The sequence below is a fragment of the Pan troglodytes genome, chromosome 4 (genome assembly GCF_028858775.2).
Source record: "Pan troglodytes isolate AG18354 chromosome 4, NHGRI_mPanTro3-v2.0_pri, whole genome shotgun sequence".
In the NCBI taxonomy this organism is placed as follows: domain Eukaryota; kingdom Metazoa; phylum Chordata; class Mammalia; order Primates; family Hominidae; genus Pan; species Pan troglodytes.
The window spans coordinates 21,503,251-21,516,305 of record NC_072402.2 but is presented as its reverse complement, the minus strand read 5'-3'; the positions used below and the strand labels follow the sequence as shown (position 1 = coordinate 21,516,305).

The 13,055-nt window shown below is 34.5% G+C and overlaps 1 protein-coding gene across 4 annotated transcripts in view; it reads left to right on the top strand.

Annotated features, from left to right (window-relative positions):
* The window catches only part of SLF1 (SMC5-SMC6 complex localization factor 1), a 77,857-nt gene that overhangs the window by 4,074 nt on the left and 60,728 nt on the right, over positions 1 to 13,055 (top strand). For all 4 annotated transcript variants that reach the window (XM_054684984.2, XM_054684982.2, XM_054684983.2 and 1 more), the window contains exons 2-4: positions 6,622 to 6,735; positions 6,903 to 6,978; positions 8,308 to 8,548. In XM_054684984.2, the coding sequence (XP_054540959.1) occupies positions 6,622 to 6,735; positions 6,903 to 6,978; positions 8,308 to 8,548 (431 nt within the window). The remainder of the gene's footprint in view (positions 1 to 6,621; positions 6,736 to 6,902; positions 6,979 to 8,307; positions 8,549 to 13,055) is intronic.

Below are 13,055 nucleotides of genomic sequence, written 5' to 3'. Positions count from 1 at the left end.
TTTCCCAGTTAAATGTTTTGAATAAGAGAAATGAAAATTTTTCAGACTGTTTAATTCAGAGCAAGAATCTTGACTGCATTCAGTGCTTGGTATATGCTTTTCAGATGAGGGGAGTTTCAAATAATTTTCCTTAGTTTGCTGTAAAAGTAGGTTTAAAATCAAAAGAATTCACCAAAATAACAAACACTGAGAAACCACTAGTTTTCATCGTGACCTTAAAACCATGAAGAGTATTGTGGCATGGAAAAATGATCACAATATAACATTACATAAAAATGAAGATATGAAACAATGTAATATCCAAATTTTGTTATATATATTTTTCACACTCAGATAAAACCTAAAAGTCAACATCCCTCCCCAGTGTTAACAATGGTATTACAGGCTGAAGGGATTAGAGATGATTTTAATCTTTCTATATACTTTGTAATATTTTTCAAATTTTCTATAATAAGTGCATGTTAAAATTGAAAGACAAGTCTGTAAAGGTTATTTTGGGGGGAAAACTTTCGTTCTTAAATATAAATATATAAATCAAAGATTTTTTATTAAGTCTTAAATATTTATTTTAGCTAATGATACCATACAATTTATTTCTAAGATTACTTCTCTTTTATGGGTAGGGCTGGTTATAAAAGAAACCAGCCCTATATAATGTAGAGTAGGGAAAAGTTTATCCTTATTTTCCTTACAAAACCCCATTTATGCATCCCTGTCTCTCATTTTTGTAGCACCTTCCGCTTTTTCCCAAGGGTTGTACCCTGCTCTTTCATCTTGCCTCTCAAACCAGACTTTTGTATTCATATCTGTATTCCTGTCTTTCCTTGTCTCTGAGCTCAATTTTCAACATGTTCTTCAAACATGTTCCAGCTATGTGTTACATTATAAAGAATTCAAAGAACCTAAAAAGCTAGTTTATAATAAATAGTGTTCTTAATTAAGATGAAGAGTTCTATAAGTTTTCTTTGCATTTTGGACTGGCACCAACTACAAAGGAATTTCAGGCATCAAGAATAGGCCCATGTGGGAGATATTTTGGGAAAGTCCGTACCACAGAGACAGTTGCTTGCTATGCATAAAGGCCAACTCTGTTTACAGTCATTGTCTCCTTAGTTGTATTTTATTGTTCAAGGTAAGTAACTAATTTTTGTTAATTATAGATAAGATTTTAATAATTACTACAAAAGGACATTTTCTCATAACCAAGAATGTCATATAATTTTAATTTTTTTGACAGTAAAAATAAAACTTAACTGTCAAAAGTCATGCTCTCTTTTTTGCTTTTTTTTTCCCTCCTTTTTTTTGGTGTTAAGATAGTATCTTCTGTATGAGTGCTCCAAGGAACACCCCCTATTAGTTCTAGAAAGATCTATAATTTTTCTAGAAATAACCACTGGTACAATTATATTATGGTATATTTACTTTCCTTCTTGTGCTGCAAGACTTCTAGAAGTTAGCTCTTGATCCTCCCTACCTCAGACATATCACTTACACTAAACTTGACTGTACTTTAAAGGATTTTTAATTGTCTGGGTTATTGATATATATTAAACCAATTATAGTGCTCTTTTTGGCCTCATTGACATATCAGGTTTATTGTATTCTTAATCCTGCAGGGTCAGAAAGAACCATCAAACCATGAATTTTATTAATAAATCAATCAGTATATCTATATATGTTTATATCTATTCCTACATATATAGTTTTCCTGTGTAACTGCATGAATTAGATCCTGTAATACAGGTCATTCACTTGTCATATCATGTGCTGTAAAAAAGCATTGCTAAATGTATTATAAACTGTTGTTTCAAGTAGATAATTTTATTGTAGAAAACTGTTACAAAACTGTGCTAGTTATTTTGGGCCATCACTGGGATTCCTGATTCTGTTAAAGTTTAGCTAGTAGCTCAGTTTTTCTGATAAATTTGTGACTAGAATGTCCTGTATTCTGATTTGTCTTTAAACATATCCTTATTTTATGGATAATGTTTGAATCAGGACATTCTGTTTTTTCACCTTTGTTTCCTACTTCCCTTTCCTCCGCATGTTTAATTTCAGTTTCATATTTAATCATTTTCAAAGGAAATAAATTGCTTTAAAAGGCTTTCCTGATTTCTGCTATTATGCAGTTAGTCCTATTTTCATTTTACTATGGGCTCTTGCTTTGACAGAAAATGCTGTTAAATATACAAAGTGGGTCATTTCCATCATATTTATTTTATTATAAAGACCATATGGTTTAAGATGAAAACTGCTTTACACACTAACTCCAGTAAATCCAAATAATTTAATAATTTATACATTATTAAACTATTACATTATACAAAATACATTAAAATGTTACCTTATTAATAATCAAATTGTAAAATAGCTATTAACATGATCTGGAAACAGCAACATAGTATATGTTTATTTCTGTATAACTTGTTTAATTCTGAGGAAGCAGAATAATAAAATTTAAAGGACAAGCTTTAAATGAAACTTTTGGGTAACAGTGTTATACCAATTTTTTTTATTATTTTTTGTATATTCTGATTATTTAACATTAGTTTTTATACGTCAATTTTTAGAATAGTCAGGCAAGATTTTAGACTTTTTAAAACCACTCAGACTTCTTTGGCAATATTCCTGAAATAGCCATTAAATAGACCTTGAAACTCTAAAATACATTAAAAATATACAAGTAGTAGGAAAAGCATATGTGTTTAAAACTTGTATTCCTCGGCTGGGTGGGTGGCTCATGCCTGTAATCCCAGCGCTTTGGGAGGCCGAGGCAGGCGGATCACAAGGTCAGGAGATCGAGACCATCCTGGATAACACAGTGAAACCCCATCTCTACTAAAAAGACAAAAAATAAAAAAATTAGCCAGGCTGGTGGTGGGTGCCTGTAGTCCCAGCTACTCAGGAGGCTGAGGCAGGAGAATGGCGTGAACCCGGGAAGCGGAGCTTGCAGTGAGCTGAGATTGTGCCACTGTACTCCAGCCTGGGCGACAGAGCGATACTCCGTCTCAAAAAAAAAAATAAAAAAAAAATTAAACAATAAAAAACTCTGATAACAGTGGTTTTTGATAAAACCAATTAGATAAAAACAAGTATTGATTGAATACCAAGATGATATTCACAGATATATTGGATTTCACTTGTCCAGCATTTCTAAAAAGACCTATCATTTTCTTTTTATTTTTTAATTTTATTTATTTATTTATTTTTTGAGACAGAGTCTCGCTCTGTCGCCCAGGCTAGAGTGCAATGGTGTGGTCTTGGCTCACTGCAACCTCTGCCTCCTGGGTTCAAGCAATTCTTCTGCCTCAGCCTCCCGAGTAGCTGGGATTACAGGCACCTGCCACCACACCTGGCTAATTTTTGTATTTTAGTAGAGACGGGGTTTCACCATGTTGGCCAGGCTGGTCTCGAACTCCTGACCTCAGGTGATCCACCCACCTTGGCTTCCCAAAGTGCTGGGATTACAGGCATGAGCCACCATGCCCGGCCAAGACCTATCATTTTCTAAAGGAAATTTGCTTAAAGGATTTAAAAAAATAATTCCCTAGAAATAATGAAAGCATTTCTCCCTAGTTATGGACATTTGTTTTATAATCCAAATGTGGCTTTTTTGTGTGTGTTCATATGTGTTCTGCATCAGACTAAATCATTATTATTTCTAACAACAGCATATTCTTCATAGTTTTTATGTATTGCTGGTCCATATTGTTAATGGTTATTAACATTCAAGAGCTACATTAATTAACCCATGTAAATGGTTTTAAAAAATTGTATGATTAGGTCGGGCGCGGTGGCTCACGCTTGTAATCCCAGCACTTGGGAGGCTGAGGCAGGCAGATCACAAGGTCGGGAGATCGAGACCATCCTGGCTAACACGGTGAAACCCTGTCTCTACTAAAAATACAAAAAAAAAGCCAGGCCTGGTGGCGGGCGCCTGTAGTCCCAGCTACTCAGGAGGCTGAGGCAGGAGAATGGCGTGAACCCAGGAGGCGGAACTTGCACTGAGCCGAGATCACGCCATTGCACTCCAGCCTGGGTGACAGAGTGAGACTCCATCTCAAAAAAAAAAAAAAAAAAAGTAATTGGATGATTAATACAGTAAAGGGTTCCTTATACAAGAAGCTTGATTTATTTACTGATGATAGTGTTTCGTGTATATGATTAATTTTTCATAAGAGACCAATCCCTATTATGTGCACTTAAAAATTTTATACTGACTAGACCAAATCCCTGTAACTTTTTTTAAAAAGCATTTATTTCATTGGAGAGCCTTATCTTTAAGGTACTTTCTTATGTTCTGTATCTGAGTTTTAGAGGGTTAAAATACATTGTACCTCTTTGCCCCTTTTGCAGCCAGTTGAGAAATGCAAAAATCAGATAAATTGAGGTTGAAATACCAGCTTTTTTATTGAGTAAACATTGTTTTGAAGGAGATGATGGTTTTTGTTTTGGTTTGTTTTTCCTGCATCCTTCTGCAAGAAGGAGATGGTTTTGATATGGAACCATAGTGTGCTTCTTAGTACATAACCTCTGAATTGACTTACCCACACAGGCAGTGCAGGACTACTACTGGCAGCTCCTTAGGATGTGTCAGAAAGCATCGATATGGACCTTCTTTGCAAATATGCAGATACACTGAGCAAAGCACATCCATTTAGTTGTCTCAAGGAGCTTCTCCAACGAAATGGGGAGTGATGAAGGGTAGAGAAAAACCAAGAGTGCAGTTACCCTAGCTGAACTTCTCCTCTTCAAAACTATAAGCAAGGAAATAAAAGTTCACTTCTGAGTAATGCTTTAGATTATATTGAGACTTTCTTTCAATTTTTACTCTTAAATGAATCTCAACCTTTAAATAAATGTATATATATTACATTTACATGTCTTTAGAAATAGACTCTCTGTGAAGAACATTTCTCACTTCACCAGTTGCGTGCTATTAGTCCTGGGCTCAAATCGTCACAGTTTTTAAAGTTTACTTGTAATTGTATTGAAAGAAGTCATTGTTTCTTTAATTGATGAAAACAGCTACTGTTGTTATTCTAGCTATGACATTAGTTAAATATTAATAACCCACAGTTATGGTGACAAAATTGTTAGAAAAATGAAAAATTGCCCTAATTTCTCTAGTCCCTGCTTTCCTTGTCTGTGAAAAGATTGAGATTTTTCTCTAAGACGCTGTCTAGTTCTCCAGTTCAACTTCATGTAAACAAACAGAATTGTATTCTGATGAGAAATTCTGTGAGTTATGTACTCCCTAAACACAAAGTACTTTTTGTGAACTACATTAAAATATGGATTAAGGTCCCTATGAAAATAAACTTAGATTTTTTTTAAAAAGTGATTTTTTCAAAAAAGTGATTTTTTCAGTCTACCTTGTAAATGATGAAATTAACATATATATATATATATATATATATATATAGCAAAGTTAAGAAATATGGATTGCAAATAGGATCTAGGATTATTATGTGTACCCACTTTACTAAATGCTGTGGGACCATGAGTTCTATTAACTTCTCCAGTAACGTATACATATTTAATATGTGTCCACAGAGACTTTAAAGTCTCTGTGGAGTATAAAATCTGATTGTTTCATTGTCTGTAGGTTTCAAAAGCTCTTAGCGAAAAACAGAACTTTTTTTTTTTTGAGACGGAGTTTCACTCTTATTGCCCAGGCTGGAGTGCAATCGCGTGATCTCGGCTCATGGCAACCTCTGCCTCCCGGGTTCAAGCGATTTTCCTGCCTCAGCCTCCCGAGTAGCTGGGATTACAGACGTGCCGCCACGCTGGGCTAATTTTGTATTTTTAATGGAGACGGAGTTTCACCATGTTGGTCAGGCTGGTCTCGAACTCCTGACCTCAGGTAATCTGCCCGCCTCGGCCTCCCAAAGAAAGTGCTGGGATTACAGGCGTGAGCCACCGCTCCTGGCCAACAATACTTTATTTATTTGTTTATTTATTTTTGAGATGGAGTCTTGCTCTGTCACCCAGGCTGGAGTGCAGTGGCATGATCTTGGCTCACTGCAACCACTGCGTCCCGGGTTCAAGCAATTCTCCTGTCTCAGCCTCCTGAGTAGCAGAGATTACAAGCACCTGCCACCACACCTAGCTAATTTTTATATTTTTAGTAGAGGCAGGGTTTCACCATGTTGGCCAGGCTGGTCTAGATTTCCTGACCTCGTGATCCACCGGCCTCGGCCTCCCAAAGTGCTGGGATTACAAGCGTGAGCCATTACACCCAGGCCAACAATACTTTTTAAATGAAGCTTGTATAACATTATTATGCCAGTATTTGTATAACATTCTATCATTTTCTGAAGAAGTATATTTATTCATCAATGTGTTTTAGTGTCAAGTAATGTATTAATCCAGACTTTCAATGTTCAAATCAGAAAGAAAACCCTCACTTAAGGCCACATTTTGAGAAGATAACTTTTAAAACTAGTTTCTATCATATATAAGTAATTTTAACATTGTTTTAACAGCTATGCCTAACATCTTTAATTCATTGTATGTTTAATAGTTTATTTTTAGTACTCATAGTTAAGAAAAAATAATGTCAACCTTGTGAATAATATCTTTAACACACATTATCTTCTGTATGTTTGTATTTGTTAGATGGAAGATGGTGCCCCAAAGCATATCATCCAGATGACAGGATTTAAGATGGAAGAAAAAGAAGCGCTAGTCAAATTACTTTTAAAACTAGATTGCACTTTTATTAAGAGTGAGGTAAGAAACTTACCAAAATGTTCAAGATATATTTGAAAAATAACTAGAATTCAAATACTGGCCTAAGAATGATAAAATGCCTTCTTGATATTGTAGCAATAAAAAGGATGTGTCATAAAGGCAGTCTTACTTTAGTAACATTTCTTGATGTGGATTTTTCCCTCCAGAAATACAAAAATTGTACACATCTTATAGCTGAACGCCTATGTAAGAGTGAAAAATTTTTAGCAGCTTGTGCGGCAGGTAAGTTAACTGTCTTCCCCCAACTTTTAAAAAATCTTCGTGTTAAAGCAAAAGTATTTTAGTCTCTGGAGAGATAACATATTTACATATCAAACCTAAATGTGTTTTTCTGATATTTTTTGAAAATATTTAATATATTTTTTGGCTTATTACTCTTCTAAGTAAAATTTTGTAACACATGAAAAATGTATTAAATAGGCAGAAATATTTACCTCAACAAGGATTTAGTGTGTTTTGTTTAAGACAAAAAAAAAAATAAAGTAATGAAAAGACTGGCACAAAATGTCAAAATCTTAAGCTTTTGTTAAAGTCTCAGCTGTTTTCAGTCAAGTTTTCTTTGATCTGTCATTTGATATAGGCAGTGCTTTTGTTCTCTCTGCTGCTTCTATCCATATTATGAAGCAATGGTCATACTATTTTATTTTTCTAAGATATTAAATACTATAGACCCAAATTAAGACTTAGTCTTCTCCTCTATCGTTTTGTATTTTATAGCTTTCTCTACTGTGATTGATCTGACGTATCATTAGTCTACTGATTGCAAAAAAAGAAGCATATGTAACTTGGGTGAATTTATCCTTTTTGGATTAACTTACAAGGAAAACACTTGCATTCGTTTTTAACTTTACAAATGAAAACATACATTGTCCATAATGTTCAAAAAGATCATTGATGCCCAGATAAAGAAACTGTTGGTTGGGTGCGGAGGCTCATGCCTGTAATCCTAGCACTTTGGGAGGCCAAGGCAAAAGGATCACTTGTGCCAAGGAGTTTAAGACCAGCCTGGGCAACGTAGCGAGATCTCATCTCTTAAGAAAAAAAAAGAATTGTTATAAAATGACCTGAAAAATTCTTTTAACTCAGTAAATTTGTTTTACAGAGTAATAATGCCGTGAACAATATTGGAAAAGCTGTTAGCATAGGAGGAAGAATATAAATCTAACCCAAAATAGTGAATAATGATAGTAATAATAATTCCAGTAATACCACATTTTATTTTGGATTTTAAAGCTTTAGATTTATGTTTAGAATTATAAAATTGTAATTTAGAATTATATTTAAATGAAACTATAATTATAACTAAATTATAGCTATGGAATTATATTTAGAATTATAATTATTTGTCATGGAAAATATTACATACAATGTTCAGTGATAAGCCTCTTACTATCAAAAAATTTCCCCAAAATGCATAGTTCAAAGATAATGTTAGCAGCGTAGCTTAAGAGTCTTATCTTGAAAAAGGTTGACTTTTATATTTGATCTTTATTGTTTATCATTTATCAGAACCAAAATTCCTTTGTGACTGACAGCTCATTTGCTTTCTAGGAAAGTGGATACTAACCAAGGACTATATAATTCATAGTGCCAAAAGTGGCAGATGGCTTGATGAAACAATTTATGAATGGGGATATAAAATTGAAAAAGATTCCCGTTATTCACCTCAAATGCAATCTGCACCTAAAAGATGGCGTGAAGAACTGAAACGCACTGGTGCTCCAGGAGCCTTCCACAGATGGAAAGTTGTCCTCCTTATTAGAACTGATAAGCGAAGTGATTCTCTTATAAGGTAGGATGTGATTACATAAAAGCTAAAGCAATTAATGAGAAAATAATTTTGATTTGCATGAGTACTTTCTGTATTTTTTTGCAATTATTAGCCCAAATGAGCCATGGTGATTTACTCCAATCTCCTAGGTAAGCCATTATGCTCGTTTAGACTTATGTGTCTTTAATAGAACAAAATCTACTTTACAATATTGTTTTAGATTATTCTGGATATCTCTATTTTACTTTCCATGTTATTCCTTTTGGCCAACTCAAGCAAAACAAAAAAGGAAAACTAATTGGGAGTTTTTTGTTTCTAGTTTTGAAGCACTTTTAGACTTTTGGTATTATCACAAAAGCATCATTCTGGGTTTATGTAGTGCTGTCTTCATTATTCATACTGTTTTCATCATAATTTTATTTCATTTTGTCCTTGGTATATTTTTAAAAGCTTTTTTATTGGGTAAACTGTATTCTAAGACTGCTGTTACTTTTTTTTATGGCAAGAGGGTGGGGAGTGTTTTTGTCTCTTAGTTAAATGTAATTTATAATCAATAAAATGCACACAAATTAAGGGTATATTTTGATGAGTTTGGACAAATTGATGCACCCATGTTACCCTCACTATAATCAAGATCTGTTACATGTACATTATCCTATAATGTTCTCTTGTGTCCTTGAACATTTAGTTCTGTACCACCAACACCAGGCAACCACTAATTTCCTTTTTATCACTATAGACTAGATGTATACTTTTTAAGAGGTCCTTATGAATGGGATCATACTTAAATACTGCTTTGATATAGCTTCATTTCGCTAGTACAGTATTATTAAGATTCATCCATTTTGTGTATATCAGCAGTTCATTCCTTTTTGTTGCTGAGTAGTAGTCTACTCCATGGATATGTTACAGTCTGTTTATTCACATATTGGTAGATATTTGGGATATTTTTTGTCTTTGCTAATATAAATTGAGCTGCTATGAACATTTGGTTACAAGTATTCATGTAGACATGTTTTCAGTTCTCTTGGGAAATATCTCGGAATGAATGAATTTATACTGTTTTAGATGGCAATTTTGTGTGTAACATTATAAGAAAATGCCAAACTGGCCAGGCATAGTGGCTCAGGTCTGTAATCCTAGCACTTCGAGAGGCCAAGGCAGGAGGTGATTACTTGACCCCAGAGTCTTAGATCAGCCTGGGCAACATGGCGAGATGCTGTCTCTACAAAATTTTTTTTTCTTTTTTTTTCAGATTAAATTAGCCAGGCTTGGTGATGCATGTCCTAGTCCTAGCCACTTGGGAGGCTGAGGTGGGAAGATAGCCTAGAGCCCAGGAGTTGGAGGCTGCAGAGAGCTATGAACTGTTTTTCAAAGTAGTACCATTTTATATTCCCAGTAGTAGTGTATGAGAGTTCCCGTTGCTCTGAAGTTATTTTGGCACTGTTAACGAAAATCAATTGACCATGTATGTGTGGTCTATTTCTGGACTTCCTGTTTGGTTCCAGTGATCTCTATATCTACCTTATACCAACACTACACTGTTTTGGCTACTGTATCTTTAAGTGAGTCTTGAAATTAGGTACTATGGGTTTCTTAACTTAGTCTTTTTAAAAGTTGTTTTAGTGAATCTGGATTCTTTGTATTTCCGTACACATTTTAGAATCACTGTCAATTTCTGTGAAAATGCAAACTGGTATTTTGATTGGGATTGTATTTTATAGGTCAAATCTTAACAATATTGAGTCTTCCTATTAGTGAACTATGTATTCTCCGCTTGTTCTTTAATGTCTTATAGTTCTCATTATATAAATCTTGCACATATTTTATTAAATTTATTCCTAGGTATTTTGTGTTTTGGGGTGCTATTATAGATTGCTCTTAAACTTTTTATCTGCATCTTTTGAGATAATTTGCTTTTCTCCTTTATTTTCTTAATATGTTGAATTATACTTGTTTGTTTCTTTTATTTATTTATTTTGAGACAGAGTCTCGCTCTGTCTCCCAGGCTGGAGTGCAGTGGTGCAATCTCGGCTCACTGGAAGCTCCACCTCCCGGGTTCACGCCATTCTTCTGCCTCAGCCTCCTGAGTAGCTGGGACTACAGGTGCCCGGCTAATTTTCTGTATTTTTTAGTACAGGTGGGGTTTCACTGTGTTAGTCAGGATGGTCTTGATCTCCTGACGTCGTGATCTGCCCGCCTCGGCCTCCCAGAGTGGTGGAATTACAGGCTTGAGCCACCGCGCCCGACCTTTTTTTTTTTTAATTTTTTGAGGTAGCGTTTTGCTCTTGTTGCCCAGGCTGGAGTGCAATGGCGTGATCTTGGCTCACCGCAACCTCCGCCTCCTGGGTTCAAACAATTCTTCTGCCTCAGCCTCCCGAGTAGCTGGGACCACAGGCATATGCCATCACACCCGGCTAATTTTATATTTTTAGTAGAGATGGGGTTTCTCCGTGTTGGTTAGGCTGGTCTCAAACTCCCGACCTCAGGTGATCCGCCCACCTCGGCCTCCCAAAGTGCTGGGATTACAGGCGTAAACCACTGCGACCGGCCACTTGATTGATTCTTAAATGTTAAACCAAACTTGTATTCTTGAGATAAACTGTACTTCATCATGGTGTATTTTTTCTGGTTCATTTTTAATATTTTGCTGATTCTATTTGCAATTTTTAAAAATGATTTTTGTATCCTAAACCTGATAAATGACATCTATGTAAATATCTAAACCTAATGTGATATTTAATGGTGAAAGATTTTTTCCCCCATGATTGGTAACAAGGCAAGGATGCTGACTCTTAAAATTTCTGTTTAGCATTTACTGGATGTACTAGCCATTGCAACAAGGCAGAAAAAGAAATGAGGCATAAAATTGCAAAGAAAGAAAAATAATTGTCTTTATTTCCAAAGACATGGTTGTGTACTAAAAAATTTAACGAAGATACTAGAAGATCTCGCTAGTGAATTTAGCGAGATCAAAAGACAACAGATCACTGTATAAAACTTAATTGCATTCTCATATACTAGCAAAGAACAATTGGAAATTGAAATTTAAATTCTCGTTTTGGTTTTATTAATTTTCTCTATTGTTTGTCATTTCATTGATTTCTGTCCTTGGTTTTATTATTTCCGTACTTCTTGCTTTTGTTATTTTTCTGTTTGTTTTTGAGGTAAAAACTTGGATCATTGATTTTAGACCTTTCTGTTTTTCTGTTAGTTGCCCCCAAGCATTGCTTTATCCACATCCCACAAATTTGTATTAATCGTGTTTGCTTTTTTATTAAGTTCAGAGTATTTTTAAATTTTCTTTTTCGTTTCTTCTTTGACCCATTGATTATTTACAAGTTTATTATATAATTCCCAATTACTGATAGAATAATTTAATTTTCTAACTGTAATTCAGATTAGTCATTACTTCTGTTAGTCCTATCAGCTTTTGCTTTATTTATACTGAATTCCTGTTATCAGTTGCATACGTATTTTCTCAATGGCCCTGATTTTGTAATTTTTATTTATTTTTTTCTATTACCTCAAACACTTGTCATTGTGTCCTTTGGTCAACATTTCCTATTCCCCCACCTCCATCCAGCCTTTGGTAACCACCATTCTGCTCTGTGCACCTATGTGTTCAACTTTTAGGTTCTATACATCTAATTTTCTTTGGACTTTCACATATAAGTTAAAAATAGTATTTGTCTTTCTGTGCTGGGATTGTTCACTTAGCATAATGTCCTCCAGTTCATCCATGTTGTTGCAAATGACATAATTGCTCTCTTTCTAAAGTCTACATATTATTCTATTTGTGTATATGTATATACTATATTTTCTTTATTCATTGATGTACACTTTAGGTTGGTTTTATAACTTGACTGTCGTGAATAATGCTGCAGTAAATATGGGAGTGCAGATAGCTCTTTAACATACTGGTTTATTAATTTCCATTCCCAACAACTAGGGAATACCAGGGCTCCCTTTTCTCGATATCTTCACTAATAATCATCTTTTTGATAATAAGCATTCTGACAGAACTGAGATGTAATTTTCATTTTCCTAATGATTAGTGAGTGATATTGAGCATTTAAAAATTTATCTGTTGGCCGTTTGTTTATCTTGTTATGAGAAGTGTCTATTCAGATCCTTTGCCCATTTTTAATCAGGTTGTTTTCTTGCTGTTGAGTTGAGTTCCTTGTATTTGGATATTAACCCTTTTTTACACATATGGCTTGAAAATATTATCTCCTATTCCACAGGTTGCCTCTTCATTCTCTTAAATGTTTCCTTTGCTGTGCAGAAGCTTTTTAGTTTTATGTAACCTCACTTTCCTGTTTTTGTTTTTGTTGGCTGAGCTTTGGAGTCAAATCCAAAAATTATTGCCCAGACTAATGTCCTGTAGTTTATCCCCTGTGTTTTTTTCTAATAGTTTTGCAGTTTCAGGTATAATGTTTACAGTTTTTCAATGTAAATTCTATTTTGTCTCATAGGAGTGTAGCTAGTCCTGCTCTCTTGGTTTTCGTTTACATGGAGTATCCTT